Source organism: Cydia pomonella, chromosome 17 (genome assembly GCF_033807575.1).
Source record: "Cydia pomonella isolate Wapato2018A chromosome 17, ilCydPomo1, whole genome shotgun sequence".
Lineage (NCBI taxonomy): Eukaryota > Metazoa > Arthropoda > Insecta > Lepidoptera > Tortricidae > Cydia > Cydia pomonella.
Genome location: NC_084719.1, coordinates 10,424,724 through 10,442,935, shown reverse-complemented (window position 1 = coordinate 10,442,935; position 18,212 = coordinate 10,424,724). Strand labels below are relative to the sequence as shown.

Sequence of the window (18,212 nt, the reverse complement as noted above, 5' to 3'; positions counted from 1 at the left end):
ACAGTCGAACATTTTTTATGCAACTTACGTCGGTGGCAAACAAGCATACGGCCCGTCTGATAGTAAGCAGTGACCGTCGCCTATGGACGCCTGCAACTCTAGAGGTGTTTTATGCGCGTTGCCGCCCTAACACTCCGCACTCCGTACCCTCGTCGAGCTCTGGCAACCTGGTACACCGGTAGGAACACAACACTTGTTTTTTATTTTATTTTTGGATTTTTTTCTCTGGTCGCTATCTTGCAACACCTTCCTCTTACCTCCTTTGACGTTTGGCCTGCATAAAAATAAAGCAAACCCTTATTTAAGCACAGTGTGGGAGAATTGAACCACTGATCATGTCTCCCTACCACCATGCGGCTCAACTCTCCCGCATCCCCCTTTATTTTATATAGATTATGTTTTCTTTATACTCTTACAATAGACATTCCAAATGATCACTGTTAGTAAAACTACATTAAAAAACAAGTACAATATGATAAAATAATACTACTCACCTGTTTAATTGTCAAAATAATTTAAAAATATAAAATTGTTATTTTTTTTCACTTCGCGACAGCGAAACCACGTTTACTCCAGTCATTTCCAAACCAGACTAATAGCGGCCAATATGGCGTCGCCAAAAGTTGCGTCTTCTGTTAAAGTACGACATGAGCTGTCAACGGCGTCGGTGGCGCGAAATTTGAATTGAAATATTTGTCGTGGTTCAACTCTCCCACCTGGTCATATCTCCCGGACTCCCCCTACCTATATTTAGGCGAGTTATCACTATATACACTTTCATATAGCGTTGCGGCACACATCCGAGCGCCATACGCTCCGCATCACTGATGCGATAACCTCGTACCTATTTGCGAATCGTCCATGACTCCATGTCCACACAAAATTGCAAAGGCGAATGCTTACATGCATACATTGGCCTTACTCGCATGTCTACATAAAGAGGCGTATATTGTGCACTACTGTTATTATGTCCTGTTCCAGGAAATACCCCTTGTCAAAAGAGCGATGAAATATATATGTCTCTAACCAATGAAATATAATTTTCTAATCCTATCCCATTATGTCAGTGCCTTCAGACATAATGTTAGATTGTAGTTAGGTGCTCTAGGCCAAACACTTACCCGAGAAACTGGTTGTTTATCAATAAGTATTATTGGGTATTATACTGCGACAGAGACATGCGTCAAAACCATTGACATATATCTAAGGACGGGCAATAAGAATGGCGCCAGTACAGCGGTGTCACGCACACGAATTCGAGCCAATCGTACAATCTAACGCCACAACGCGATTGGTTGATGAGTTCGCATCACGCGCACGATTGGTCGCAACTAGTTGCGTTAGACTGCACGATTGGCTCGAATTCGTGAGTTACATCACTGAACTAGCACCATTCTTAGTGCCCGAAAGGCAGGCCTTTAACCTTTAGAATCTTATACATATGTCAACGGTAAAAACAGTGACTTGTAAGCTTATTGTAACTAGAAACTGGGGAGAGTAACAACACTATTAAGATATTTGAGGAAGTTTTTATGATAAAACGAAATATTTTATCCTTAAGGCGGGATTCTACCAATGTCCGGCACAAGCATTTTTGTACTGAATATGCTTGTGCCCTACAGTGCCGCACAATGTCGGAATCCGGCCTTTGATGACGTTACCTATGTGATGCGGTGTGTTTTAGCCGTTATTATTTTCAATATTTATTTTTCTATCTCCCATAACCTTTTTTTGACTAAGTAACAATTCTTTCTTTCGTAATTCTTGCTCTCAGAGGATAGTTTGTTACAAGTTATTATTGTTATCTTAAAGTAGTTGTGATTTGTAACTTAATTGACATAGACCTAATTATATATTGTATTACCTTTTACTTCTAAAATTTGTAATTTTATCAATAAAGGAATATGAATATGAATATGAATATGAATATAATCCTATGTTAACACAAGTTATCTTTATCGACAGTAACAAACTAATCAATAACTTTGCAATACCATGTATATTTTGATGGTTTTACTGGCTCTCAAGATTCCTTACTTAATCTTCCTTACTAATTTATATATTGTACATTTGCTACTTGGGTCGTTTTGGATTTCCTATCTGTTAATACGTTACCACGATATTTTAAGAGTCCGCAGAAAGCTCGGCTTTGTATATAAACGTAGTTACGCTCTAAAGCTTAGAATAAATTTAAAAGTGGAAAAATTACTGCCTTGGGTGAGACTTGAACTCACGGTCTCTGGACATGGCGGCAGTAATTTTTCCACTTTTGAATTTATCCTAAGCTTAATAGCATCGTTCGCAGACGTCTCTGCTTGTAAAACAATATGTAGTTACGCTCTCATTTTAAAACGACTAGCTAGATTGCTCTGAAACTTTGTACTTAAAATAGGATAATGTATATCTATTCCTGTAATTAGTTTGATGAGGCCATGCTTTCTGCGGACTCGTAATATTTAGTGGGACGAAAATTTCTCAAAATGCTAAAATAAACTCCACAAGGCTTGTGATGTACCTATCCGAAGGTCTGAATTGAATATTCCCTGTTCGACATTGTGTGACAAAACTAGTTTACTAGGAAACCCTGTAACATATTCAATTTCACTCTCAGTTTCGTGACACTAGCAGTAGGTATACCTACTAGTATGTATGCACCCCTATCACATCGACACATTGCAAATAAGTTGCCTGGTAAAATTGCGCAAGGACAGTTTTTTTTTACTTGCTTTGTTATTTAATCGTACATTATATCAAATAAAAACTTATTCGATATCTAATCTAATTGTAATAGGTTGCCTTATCAAAAAGTTAGTCCAATCCATGGTTGCCTAGATTAACTAATTTTAATCTAAAATCTAGGCAACCATGGACTGGACCAACTTTGGACCGACAAAAAAAATTATGTTTGTACGCAATTTAACCAGGCAAACTATGTATTGGCAGTGTGTCTATATGAATATTATCTATCATTTATTTTTTATCACAAATAAATAAGAAATAAGGATAAATATTCCTAAAAACCTATTTTTGGCCATACCTGTACTTACTCGTAAATTATTTCATACTTAAATAAATCATGGCGTAGACAAATCAACCTTTAATTCTGTAGTGTAATATAATGGTTAGGATTTCTCATTAATGTGGCAATAAATATAAATGAATTTGTTTTGTAAGTAGTTATTAAAGTCCTCCCTCCCTTAAGTTTAAATTTTTGCAGTCTGGGCGATAGAGATTCGTAAAGATGTTTTTTACCAGATCCTCGAGGGTTATGATTCATTTATAAGTATAACTATAACTTGACGATTCCAAATATGCCAACAAAATTAAAGTGTAGGTACCTCTAGACAACACTGAGTAAATCCCTCCTTATAGATCTGTGAAAAACTACATTCAGCGCGTGTAAATCGCGAAGGAATATCTACTCTAGACAACGTCGAGGAAATTCCTTCTAGATCTGTGAAAAATTACTTTCAGCGCGTGTAAGGCCTCGTGAAAGAGTTTATCTTCTTGGAGTAAGCAGTATCCGAGGGCGTGTTTATTGCGTTACGTCATATTGGATAATAATTGGGAGCTTATCGTCAGAATTCTGTACCTTCAATTCTGGGGCTTCAATAATTTTATTTTTAATATAAGTATATACATTTTCGTGGACCTTCACACGACATCTTTATGATACTTTTCCTTAATCTAAATTTAACCTTAATAAGAGGGTACAATGGGCGTTGCTATTTAGTAGGAAATTGCCTACAAATGAGGAGGGCTGTATAACGATCAGTACGCGAACAGGAGCCGTGGGTAGAGTTTAGTTGAAGAATAAAATATACCTAATGAATATATTTTATCCTTGCTATTTTTAAATTTAATTTTTGACATATTGTATAGGTATGTAAATATTTGTTACAGACAAAAACGTGTCAGACCACAGCCGCATTCAATTGCGTCGTTCAGACCGGCGGCCGCTGGCACGAGCGCGGCGGCGAACGCTGCGCATGACCGTCACCATCGTGGCCGTGTTCGCGTGCTGCTGGATGCCGTACGCCACCATGACTTTATGGTAAGATTACACACAACGTGCTGCTAAAAACATTTCCGACTAACTATGTCATTCGCATCAGCGGTCGCTGACGCGAACGCGGCGGCTAACTCTGCGCATGATGGTCGCCATCGTGGCCGTGCTCTCGTGCTGCTGGATGCCGTATGCCACCATGACTTTATGGTAACATTACACACAACGTGGTGCTAAAAACGTGTAGGACAAACTGTGTCATTCGGATCAGCGGTCGCTGGCGCGAACGCAGCGGCTAACGCGGCTATATCGAGGAGTTGGTGGCTGAGCCTAATACCATCGGCGTAACTAAATCCCACAGACTTCGCTGGCTCGGTCACCTACTCAGAATGGGGGAGGATCGCGCATCAAGGAAGCGGCCGTCGACCGATCGGGCGCCCCAGGTACAGCTGGTGTGATGTCGTGGAGGCGGACCTGCGTCGGCTGAATGCCAAATGCTGAATGAAACCGCGCTGGATCGGGACAGGTGGCGTTCTCTCGTTTCGAAGGCCAAGATTCTTTTTGGATCGCTGAACCAAAGCAGTTAGTTAATTAGTTAGTTAGTTACTATTTAGATGCCGTATATTCAGTGAGTGGTGTTTTTTAAAAATCGTACCGTTTATTCGAATCTTAATTTTTTAACTTTCGCGAACGTAGGTCACATACAAAGCACTTTTTTTACTATTTATATACAAATGCTAAAATAATGAAAATTACTTTTAAAAATGTGCAATTTTGTTTTTGTGGGAACTCATCAATTACTTTTTTTTGTTAAAACTTACAATAAATTCTAAATTCACAAACATGATATCCGCGGTCCCAAGCACGGACATCCATGAGAGAAGAACGCGAACCAACAGGGCCTTAACGGTAAATACGCGACAAAAGCGTAATCTTTGCTGTCACGCAGGCAGCTTAAGGCCAGAAAATATGTTCGTTGTGTTTGATATCGTGGTAACCTCGTTGAGGATTGGGAGAAATACAAACGGTTTCTAGCTCACACATTATACGGTAGGCTAGACAAGCCAATAACAATTATTTACTAGCTCCCGTTCCGTGCTCAATATTGGTCCTTTTGACTCACCGCTTTGCTTTAATGCTTTCATATCGATGAATGACGTCGAAGATATATTTAACGAGCTTTTTGAACTTAGATTGGAGTCTATAAATAATCGAGTCACAGTTGATTGCCAATCGCGCGGCTTTTTTCTTTAATGTCACTTCTTTGAAAAGTGCCTTTATTCAAAGAGAATAACTGGAAGTGCGAGTGGGCAGAGCTTTTGTCTAACGTCCTAATTAACAACAATTTCCGACTTTATAAGTTAACGGCACCAATCATGGGACAATTAAGAAAAAAATAGGAGTATTTTTGATATTTCACCGATACCTGTAAAATTTCTACCGGTTTATGTAAATGACAAATACCTAAAACATTCAACTTTTAACGAAAGTTGAAATTTTTATTTATCCTTGTTTTCTATGTATTTAATTAATGCTGCTGCAATTGGTTTCAATATTATTAACAAATTAAAACTGTGTTTTTTTGCTGCAGTCATGGGATGTATGGCGCCATTAATTTTCAATCTAACAAATATCAATAAAAAATTAAACTTAAGCAGCTACTTTCTACGACCGGTCTGGTCTAGTGGGTAGTGACCCTGCCTATGAAGCCGATGGTCCCGGGTTCAAATCCTGGTAAGGGCATTTATTCGTGTGATGAGCATGGATATTTGTTCCGGAGTCATGGGTGTTTTCTATATATTTAAGTATTTATAAATATTTATACATTATATGTATCGTTGTCTAAGTACCCTCAACACAAGCTTTATTGAGCTTACTGTGGGACTTAGTCAATTTGTGTAATAATGTCCTATAATATTTATTTATATTATTTATTTGTGACGATCCACGGTAAAAGGTACCTTATGGCGGTTGGCGCTTACGCTGTTATTTACGACGCTCCAATACTAATGCCATGCTATGCAACGTAAGCGCCAACCGCCATAAGGTACCTTTTACCGTGGATCGTCACATTTATTTTTAGTTCTTGTTTATGGTAAAATGTTGCCAGCGTTTAAAAACTGATGTTGAATACTTGTTTATTGTCCCATCATTGGCTCCGGCTCTCTACCACAGCGGGGTTGCGAAATGCATCGCAGCCATAGTGTGTTTTTTAGTTTTTATGATACATTTTATAATGTATATGCTAGTTTTAAGGTATTTATCTATGGGCATTAGGGCCTGTGGCTCAATTTTGCAATCTTTCACTTGCTCGGGTATCAGTATTAGCACGAGCGCTTAAGCAGCAACTTCGCCCCCTTGTAAAACAAATAACTATTATACACGTGGTCCATGATTACTAGATTAAATCAGCTGGAAATTCTAGGATAATAAATTTAATATTAAGTGAAAACGTTTAGAGGTCTAAACGTCTGGAGTATAAACACCTGCATTTAGCGACTGATATGTTTGTTTGGTTTATACCACGTTTTAGAATTGAACAGCTTAGCGTTATCCGATTCCTGTCCCTTCCTGACTATGTGTGCTAGGATTAAGCATAGGATCGGTGTTCTTCAGGGACCCTTCGGCGAACCAACATAAATGTTACCTAGTAGATTTAGTTAAAGTAGTATATCTTCAAACAGAGACATCTGTGCAGACATGTGGAAAACTAGTAACATAGTATACATCTCTCCAGGGTTTCTGGTGCGGCAATATTTTACACTAAACAAAAAATAGGTAAAAACTGTAAAAACCGATACTAAGTATATTAACGTTTCTAAGCAGATTTGGAGCTTACATTTTTTTATACTACATCGGTGGCAGACAAGCATACGGCCCGCCTAATGGCAAACAGTCTCTGTAAGCCTGCAACTCCAGAGAAGTTACATGCGCGTTGTTGACCCTAATGTTGTTGTTGACTCTATTCTCCTTTAAAATTTATTTGTAGTTCTACATGTATGTAAAATGTATTGGTACAATAAAGAATATTTACTTGCATTAACGACATATTCAAATTTATAAATTTTATCAATATAGAGATAACGCCATAACTACGCAAACGCTTGCCTGGAGCCATCATACGAGGAAAACAAAGGTATTCAAAACACTGTCTAAAATATTAGAAATCACTCTCGATACCTATATTATATATTATTTATTTAAGTTCTCCCATGATATACCCATGTACCTAATAATACTATAACTAAGTAGGTATACATTTAATTATTTAATGGAAATGAACATAAATGATCGATGATACTCGTATCGTAATAATTATCCATCGTGCCTTTCAGAAAACATAAAACAAATGTGAAACGAAACAGAATTAAGCTTAATACTTGATTATACTGATGTAACAGATACTTGGCATTTAATTTATGTGCCAAGTTTGCGTGAGGGGTGATTTGCTGGGTGTAGGTACAGTCAGCATCAAAAGCAGCGTATCGGATTACTAAGTGTCAAAAGCCTCTACTATTCATTAATAACTTAACAAACATAGATACGAGTATGTCTTTATCTATAGAACAATAAGATTGTAGGTAACACATACTTTTAAATGGGAAATGTGTTATTTGGAAAAGTATTTTAAAAAAGTAGCACCGTCGTTGAGCTCTGGCAACCTTACTCACCGGCAGAAACACAACGGTATGAGTAGGGTTTAGTATCCAATATGACTCGGAACTCCGGTAGCCTTTAAAAAGTATTACACTCTCACGGTAGATGTCGCTAGGGCCTTCCTAAGGTTCATATATGGTGGAAATATTCGCTGTATTGGGCAAGATCTTGGTAGCTCAGATGACAGAGCACTGGGTCGTGGGTTCAAGTTCCACCCAAGACAGTGAACTTTTCTACTTTTAATTTATTTCTAGGTAGGTATCCACGAAATATACCTTTAATTTATTTCTAGGTAGGTAATATCCACGAAATTCCACAAACCGAGCATTCCACGAAATTGTCTGCCATTGTCCCGTATAAACGCGATGTTTTAGAAGATCTGTAGGTATAGAAGTTTTTATTTCTGTCTCAATGAATGCGTAATATGCTCGGTATAATAATCATCGATGTTAAACGTTAAAAATATGTAAGTAATAACGAAATAAAATGCGTTTGCACGGGACAGCTCATGGAATACCCCGGAGAAGGATACTACCGCGGGCCAATTTCGAGCTGGATGATCGTGTGTGTAATTAATCAATTATAATTAGTAAGGACAAGTGCCACCATAGGTAAAATTCCGCCTACTCGATAATACAACTAGTAATAAAATGTCAGAGTTCCGTCCACCGTGACCACACTTTTCTCGGTAAAGTCTTCGTTGAAGGACTTCGAACCCTTTAGTTTCAATTTCCTATGGGCGCACTTGATAAAACTTATTTTATTTTTTAATTTCGTTTAACAAACAATTTTATATACACACGTACATGGGTACGGAAGCGCATTTCTGTAAGGTATTGACAAAGTTATTGAGCTATATTTGGTGTATGACTAACTTTGAGCTAACTTTCGATCGTGACACATTCAAATAGTCAGGTTCCTTCCGTTCATGCGGTGTAAAGTATTTTCAGAGCTTGTTAGTATTTAATTTAAAAGCCGTAGAACCTCGATAACACGTTTGTCAGGGGAAACGGCAATACATGGTCAGTAAAATATTAACGGACTTTTTTCATAAAAAAGTTGCCAAATTACAATGTTTATTTCAAATGTATTGACTGATTAACTAAACTTATAGTTGAAATTTGTATTTGCCCAACTATATCTGCGGCAAACGCTCTCTCCAAAATTGGTTCCTAATATGAACTCACAGTACATATACTTGGAAGTATATGTACTGGTAAGGGTTCGCGTTGACAGGTTGACTTTTCATAACCACCCCACTTTGCAGAAAAATATCAAACCCTATCTTGATTTTCTTTAACAGCTCATATTAAAGCTACATCATAGATCGCTCAAGTAAAAGCAACACCTAGCAAAGTCATGGTTGTGTGGTGTGGTAGGTTAATATAAGTTGCGGCATTTCGAACAGTAAGAAAGAAATAATATCACACATTTTTATCAGGTACATGGTGGACCGCCAATCGGCCAAGCATGTCTCGGCCCGGCTACAGGACCTATTCTTCGTCATGGCAGTGTCCAACTCATGCATGGATCCTCTCGTCTACGGGACCTACGCGTTAAACCTAAAGGCCATCTTCACAAAGACGTTTAAGAAAATCTTCTGCATACATGCCGCTAGCAATGAGATCACACGTGAGTTTGAATTTATATTTTGTGCTGTAAATCTCCCCAACAATAGCGACTTTGTTCAAAAGTAACATGACGAGTTGCAAATAATAGTTCAGGTTTATTTATCTTCCGTAAATTTATGATTTAGAATAAAGGGACGAACGACGAGTAATCAAGTCATTTATAACATCCATCCATCTTAATGTGAACTTTTCAACTAAATATTCTTACAGTGTATGTCAACGTCATTTTGTGTTGTTTGAATGACTACATTTTTTCAATTATTTAATTCCACATTGAGTTAATCGTTCCAATCTCGACAGCCTACCAGTTAAGAGAAGATTTAAGCCATCTTAAGTTAACAATTACGATATAGGTATTGTCTTTAAAGCCTTGTATTGTTTGCACGTTTAAATTGACATCGATTGATTTACTTACTCCCCAAAATTATATTTACATTTGACCTCGATAAATCAATATTCTACAGCTTATCGAAATAGATGATGAACCAATCTAAATTACCTAAATTATAAATGGCTTAAACGTGCTTCAAGTAGGTAAAACAAAATTAAAATTCAGGTGTTGTAAACGACGTCCTTTATTTGGGATGGATACGGAAGGACACAAATTGTATCAGTGTACCTAATTCATTTCCATTGATGCTGTCATAGCCTTTCGTTTAATCGAAGGAGAAAACTGATTTGTTAAAAATAAAATACTTTCAATGTGTCCCAGACACATTAGCGTTCTTGATAACTATTCCAAATTTTAAATCGATAGCTTAAGTAGTTCTTGTGATATTTAGCGATGTGACACACAGACAGACAGGCGGTCGGACGGACAGAGTCGCATCATAAGGGTTCCCTTTATACCTTTTTGGTACGGAAACCTAATAGGTGCGGAAGCGCTAAAATGTGCACTATTTAGCAGGCTAACAGATCGCATTATGCTTCTTCCGAAGTACGTATTGATCTTAAAGTATGATTATTTACAGTTCTACACTAATAAACTCAATATTATTGGCTCATTGAAATATCTCAAACAGATTATTAATGAAATAATAATATATAATATTAACGCTAAGCCTTAACGCGACTGTCTTCATCTCTATCGCGTAATAATTATCTAACGAAAGAGCGATACCGCAATGTTTGTTATAACTGTGATTTCTGTACCACTCGCAAACTGGGCTCTGTTATTCTGTAATCTGTTGTTAAGCTGATAATTTCTACTACAGATAGCTCATCGCAAAAGTTTACCGACCCCCGAGGCCCCGACTCATACCATACCAATAAAATACATTAATCTAAATCGATAGCTCTATGGAAACAATGTTATTGAAATGATTTAAATTGTATTGTTTCATATGAACAAAGGAATATCAGCGCACGCAACTCTCAAGACTAAGCTGCCGACCCACGACTTGCATCCTGCTCCAGTAAGTACTTTAGTTACTGTTACGTATGATTCACTGCATTTTATTTATCGAATAGCGATTACAATAGGTATACTGCATATTCATTAATCAGTTTACCTACAGGCTAAAATCAAAATTTTACCAAAAGTAGGTAATGGCTGCACTCGTAACGGTGGTGCACGATATTCCTTGAGTTCCACGGATGATCACATGGAGCATTAAGGAAAGAAACGTCTGTGGCAGACAGACAAACACCAAAGGGATCTCATACCTAAATGTTTCTTGACTGGTGTTCGGATGTTGGCCATGTTTGGTATGGGGCACTTCGGAGATAAGGGAATGGTATTTTTTTTTTCATATTTTCGTCCATAAATCAATTTTCACTACGAAATAAAAAAAATGTATTGGAATGTACAATTTGAGCTCTTTCAAATGATACCCCACTTGACCTAGTTTATTAAACTTAACCAGCTCGTTCGCTCTTGTTTATGGTAAAAAGTTGCCAGCGATTAAAAACTGATGGTAAATACTTGTTTTACAGGATATGTCTATACCATTCCATTACTGGTGCCTATTCCATTATAGGGGTGTTTACTAGAAGTGCCTTTTCTGGACCAGTTTACGGTTAAAATTAATTACAATTCACAATTACAGAACACGCAGTATGTAAAACAATTAGACTGTTACGGATACCTATTTTTAAATGCGAGATATAGAGATAATATATCAGTCTTTGGAAAAGTATTACAGATTGGCAGTTAGTTACTTTTTCATCCGCTACCATTGACACTGACTGTTCTGATCCATTGTAGAGACACATTTACTCGGGTATGTAATGGAACGTATACGAACTTATTGCTATATTGCTGAAGACGTATAAATTCAATTTGAATAATTTTGTAATGCATACAGTATATGTATGTATGTATATACTTTATTGTACATAGAAATAAAAACACGAAAAACACAGTTACAGAGTAAATTAAATACAACAAAGGCGAACTTATCCCTATGGTAGGTATGGTAGGTAGGGTTATTCAGTATAGTAGGTATAACGTGCGAATGTATAATATCAAAATGTATGATTGAATAAAATATAATGTAGTAAACATATAAAATTGTTTACTATACTCGTAACAATTAATTTGTATAATACTGAGATAAAATAAAGGTCTAACCTAACCTAACCTAACCTAACCTACTTTTTGGGTAGCAGTTTTTTTATGTGGGGGGTCACAATTCTAACCTAACCTAACCTACTCTTTTGGTAGCAGTTCATTTCTGCAGGGGTCGCAGTTCTGACCTAACCTAACATACATTTCTGGTAGAAATTTATTTCTGAGGGTTGTGATTTGTGATGCTCAGGTTTGTTCTGGTTATATGAGATGTTATTCGTTTTTTTAACCTATATACGTAATGAAGATTATATAAAACGGAACGAGTTAAAATACTTGTTATATGAAACAGCGGTATGTTTAATATATGCTATTTTACTTTTAACTTATAATAATTGACACACATACATTTAGTGCATTATTTTTAACGTTCGTTATTATACGTTTTGAACGTTTATAAACTGAAATTATACAAAAAATTCGTATTCATTACGTTACGCACCCCATTTACTCTGTCTATTCCCGGCTTAATTTATACTTAATTAGTAGACCTCCTTTTAACTACCTATATATATTTTTACTATGTAACCCAGACAAATTAAGCCTAAGAAGAGGTCGACCTCGGAGTGAGCTATAACAAGCTACAAACTCGTATACGCCTTCATTATGGCCTTCTAAAAGTTGCCTTAAACTTCACAGAAATTTTCGTGTGCCTATCGGAAGTTACTCATGGTCAAAGTTCACAGAAACCGGTTTTTACATCTAGGCATAAAGAAATAAGCGTCCTCATTTCTCTATGATCTTGGTAAAAACGTAGAGCATATGTGACATTTGTACTTGAATAACTTCGACGCGCACACATTTTCTATGGCTTAATTTTCTTGGGTTATTGAGGTTGCCACATTATATATGTTTTAATGAAAAAAAAATTACTTCAAGTCAAAATCTAAAAACTAGTATGTTACTGCAACCACTTGACGTTTGCTTTGCATTGGTTATCTTTTCGCACGTTTATTGTACAACGTTTTACAGTACATATGGCCCTTTAAATTTTCGACATATGCACATATAGTACTAGTTACTGCACTAGGACGGTAAATTAGCGCCATATGTACTGTAAATATTTTTAAACCATGAACCTTGCAGTAACCGAAATTTCGAACGACTGATTGTTTTTGCGTTTAATGTTGTAGCCAGCGTGTTTGCGTAACGGCAGGTGGTCCTAATTTCGTTACCAGATCCCGGAAATCTTTACATACCTACATAATTAATTAATATGTTATCTTATTTAGTCTTAAATTACTCGTAAACGGAAGTAGTTTAATACGTATTTATCAACATCCGTTTGAGTTTTCCTAGTTACCTATTCTTAAGATAATCGCCTAATTTTACGCCAAAAATAAACATTGTTTCGTGACCTGGTCTAGCCTGGCTGTCTACAATTATTTATTATCAATAATATCATAAATGTAGCCTTGAATATTTGACGGAAGATTTGGCGGTCGCGCGGGTTTTAAACTTTTAACATTTGACCTCATAACTCTGAAAGTATACTTTTGTGATAATTTTGCTAGTCAAATGCCTCGGCAATATCTCTAGCTAGTTTATAATAAAATTATACTGCCATGGTATGCACTATGCAAGGTAACGGAATTTTTTTCTTAATTAAGACGTGTAAGAATTATTTCTATTAGAACAAATCAAAGTATTTTTGAAAATACTTTGTGTTATTTCAAGTAGAAACACTTCTATATATGCTATATAGTTATGCGATAGCAGGGAAGGCTGGTTCGACAGTCCTGGGTCCGGGAAACGATGGTAATTATTTCTAAGTATATTATACTACAATTCTGTATTAGACCCCCTTTTAAGTTACTTTTCTTGCACTGGGGTAGTAATAGTACGTTATGATACAAGTGTGCTAAGTTGGTCATCAAACGCGAGGCGATATTGTGCGCGCGAGCTGCAAGCGATATTTTTTTTTTTTGGGGTTGTTATGGGAGTTTAGAGGTCCAGTTCCTCTATCATATCCCTTGAATGACGCCGGGATGTCCCGAAGGGACATCCCGGGGGAAGCTGCAAGCGAGCGCGCAATAAGAAAGCCGATGTGTGTAAAGACCATAACACACACGCGTCTCATACGACGTTTTTCAACACACTTGCGAGGAAAAAACAACACTTTATTAGATTTATTTTGTCAAAACAGTAAAAGTACCTACAATTTTCAAAATAATGGCTTACAGTTTTAACATCGAATAATTGCACTAGAGCGAGCTGGGCTTGTAGGCACTTATTCATCACTTCATTGAAGTAAGCTACCAACATGTTTTCCAAGAAAGACTGGGCGTTTTTGCTGATTTTCCATTGAACAAAAGTTTCATATGTCGCCAATTATTTTTCACCCGGTTTTGATGGTAAAAGGCTATCGTTCTCGGCTCTTGCCTCTATTAGTATTACTGGCAGCGTCAATTTTATGTGTTCTTCATTTTCAATGCTTGAAAATGACATTTTCGACAATATATTAACTAAAAACATGCAAAACTATTCCAATTTTATGACAAATACGGAAAATGGCTGGCGCGTTATTTTTTTTTCGCACGATTCCAATGCGCGCGCAAGGCAAAGGCGCAAATAGAAATCGACAAACAGCCAATTAAAAAAATGTAAAAAAACTAATATTTTCGTATTTCTATTCGACGGATGGAGATCAAATCGATAAAATATTATGTTTTTTCATTAATGAAATTTACGGGATAATTTAATCTATAAATTATGTGTGGTGTGATAAAACCTCTTTGAATAACATTTGAAACACCTAATAGTTGGTTAAAAAAAACGTATTACTCGACCAAATTAAGAAGGCTCCGTTTCCATGCATATTATTAGCAATCAGTTACCTTCTTAACTCAGTGGGATAATATAAATGAAAAAGCACGAGTACTATAATATACCGAAAAAGCACGCGTGTTTAATATCTAGGATTATGAGCCAAAAATCGGTGGAATAAAAACGTCGTTTTGAGCAAGTGTGTTGAAAAACTTACTTATATTAGCTGTAACTTTTTGGCTAACTAATGGCGAGAATTGATGCCGGGGTTGAATTTAATAAAAGCGTCACCTGAACATCCAACATAAACTCATCGGTAACTCGGTACGAGTCGGAGTTTGAACGTATCTTTAGTTTGGGCGTCTTTAATTTTGCGTTTGTGAGCCGAGAGAACCGAAAGAATGCATGTGATTTTATTTCAATTTCCAGTTGCCACTTCAAATGCAATTATGATAACTAAGACTGTCTTAGTGTCAACCCTGTAATTGGTTACAACGAATTCACATACTGCACGTATACGAAAAACATCGGACCTACATGATGACTGAATACTTTACTAAAATAAAGCCATTAGCTACAAGTAACGAAAGAACATTAAGCATAATCGTACCTGCCTTATTTGCATTTGAAAATCTTCAATTTTATATTTTATTGCACGAACACGAAGTACCCATAAAGTTTAATGGATTTTCTGCTGAACTGTATCGTTGGAAAATTTATCTGTCACACGTTACTTTCATCTTTGTTTAGAAACACACAGACTTATATTTTTAATAGCAACCGTCAGACTAATGCTTATCCGGTCTGTTAGCGGCAGTGTACAGTGTCTAGACCAATAAAATACGAGTAAAAAATGTTGAAAGGCTTACGTGCTGACAAAAGGGAACAAGATAGCTAAATAGCGCGGGGGGGGGCAGAGGGTATTTCAGGTTTGATGCCCAATAGGGTTATTTCCAATTTTTAGAAACGCTTGTATTACGTTCTACATTAACTAAAAGTTGCCCTAAAATTCAACTTTTATACTAAAAACAGCTTTAAATATGTTAAATTAACAAAACATATTTTGACAGATGCTTTCGCGCCCAAAACGCTCTTTGAAAATTGTGTGACGTCACAGTTTACGGTTTGACACATAACTACATACATAAGTAGAAGATACGAACTGTCAACACATTTGTCATTTGTTGTTTATCGCCTAACTGTCAACAGTGTCAATCCGAGAGTTGTGATGTCATCAGAATCTTCAATGACGTTTCGAGTTTGGTCACGTGACGTGTGCCAAAAGATATTTCAAATTCAATATTTACAAAAATATGGTCATTACAGGTCCCCTAAAAGTAGTTTAACATGTTCTCATAATCCAAAATAATTTATTGGGATACAATTCTGCTCTAAGATTTGTAGATGGAAACAACCCTATTAAATTGACCGTATTGCATTTTAAGGATACATTTTATTTTAACAATCATCTTTGATAATCAGTCGTCATTATTAAGATATTTCAAGAATCTAATTAACATATTAAAATTTCAAAACCTAAAACTAGAAAAATTATTTCTCCCCGACTTGCTGGTGGATTACGTAAAATTATAGCAGACCGTAGTAGATCCGAACCTACAAAAAATAACCTCAAAAATAAGTACTAAATGGTTTGTGAATGGAACGACCAAGCATTATCCTAACGTTTAATGGTTCATGTCTCCTACAAACATATTGTTTATTTAGTCACCTACAATACTTTACGGGCTGAATATATAGATCATACTGAGCAAATTTTACTATGGGACCAACCCCGAAATAGCGAAAAAAAATTACTCACCCATAGAAAATATCAAGGTCAGACAGCCAAAATGTATGAAAGAGCCAATCTTTATTTCGCGATTTCGCGGTTGGTCCCATAATAAAAGTTGCTCAGTATGACCTATATATTCACTCCGTAAATTATTGCAGGTGAATAAATAAACACCCTATATATGGCCGCCACACGAGGCTCTTGCTTTCAATACTTATATGGCTAGCCCTGCCCGGTCTAGAGTGAGGCATCCTTAAATATTTTGTAACGTGTTCAACAATGTTTCATCAAATTTTATATGCCAATAATTTAATAAGGCTTTAAATATGTATAATAAACCTATAAACCACTGAACCAAACCTGTAAAAGTTTACCTATAAATCACTATTTTGGGCCACGTTTGCTTTGATGAGAATGAAACCTCATATCTGATAAACGAGAAATTGGGCCACTGGTGACTTATCACATAGAAATAGAGCGATTATGCCTCCGCCGGTCTACCTATCGTACGTCATACGTGCTCTATTATTCATGTGGAACGTTGCTTAGTCATCGCCTTGACTTAAAAAATCTGCCAAGAGCATGTCGAGCTATGCTCAGTGAAAGGTTTCATACTTACCATTCTGTCACAATAGGCCAAATGGGAGCTATTACTAAGTATCATGATGTAGAACATTAAAAGCATAATGGCTCAGTTTCTTTGATCGATAACTCGGTCGATAAAAAGCAGGCCGCAGGCGGTAAGGTGGTATAATGACTAGTGGAACTCGTTTTGGAAATCTCACCCCGCATTCGGGCCCTATGGCATGCTTTTGACCCATGGTTCAAAAGTTAGAGGGGGGACATATATTTTTTGTTTCGGAGCGATTATTTCCCAAAATATTAACTTTATCAAATAATAGTTTTTGGGGATCCTTATTCGTTTTGAAAGACCTATCCAATATTCCACACTATTGGGTCAAATCAACGAATTTTAAAAAAAAAAGAACGTTTTATATGGGAGGTACCCTTAAAAACATTTTATAACTAGTTTTCAATTTACCGCTCTATTGCAATGCATTATTTATGTATCCATGCCAAATTGCAGCTCTCTAGTATCTAGTATCTAGTATCTTGTATCACGGAACAAAGCCGCGGACGGCCGGACAGGCCGACATGGCGAAACTATAAGGGTTTCTAGGTGCCTACGAAACCCTAAAAACGCCACAATAACCACTAAATCAAATAGGTAACAAATCAGGACAGATATAACTCATCGTATATTAGATTATTATTTCAACGTGAATAAAGTCACTCATAGCGATTTTTTCATCGCCCTCGACTTATGCACTTATTTGTGCGCTCGCTCGCTCATTTGCCAAGGTTAGTTTTTATTGCAACCTTTTCACTAGGATCCCATTTTATACTCAGAGGGCGGCCCGCCTACCCTGTCCATTATGTCACACCCACTTGATGAATAATAAACCTTCAATGTTCACTTTTACTCACCGTTTATTAAAAGCGTTAAAACTGTAGGCTTCTTTTATGTATATATAGTCACGTTTATTTATCGCATTATCAACAAATATTAAAACATTTGTCACTTGCCGCATGACAAGTATTTAGGTACTTAGACCGCTGTTTTATTTCCTCTACATCTTTCACATAATACAATAATATCTCTCACAAAAATAAATAAACAATTACATATTAAATAAGAGACAACATCATAATATTAATGGTTATATATTATGATTTTTGTCACTGTTCGGCCTGTGCCATAACGGAATAGAACCTGTGGGTACTGATGAA

At 36.5% G+C, this 18,212-nt stretch overlaps 1 protein-coding gene across 1 annotated transcript in view; it reads left to right on the top strand.

Annotated features, from left to right (window-relative positions):
- LOC133527241 (adipokinetic hormone/corazonin-related peptide receptor variant I-like) overlaps window positions 1-18,212 on the top strand; it is a 66,764-nt gene that overhangs the window by 41,938 nt on the left and 6,614 nt on the right. The window contains exons 5-7 of the mRNA XM_061864154.1: window positions 3,904-4,054; window positions 9,105-9,295; window positions 10,648-10,709. Of these exons, the coding sequence (XP_061720138.1) occupies window positions 3,904-4,054; window positions 9,105-9,295; window positions 10,648-10,709 (404 nt within the window). The remainder of the gene's footprint in view (window positions 1-3,903; window positions 4,055-9,104; window positions 9,296-10,647; window positions 10,710-18,212) is intronic.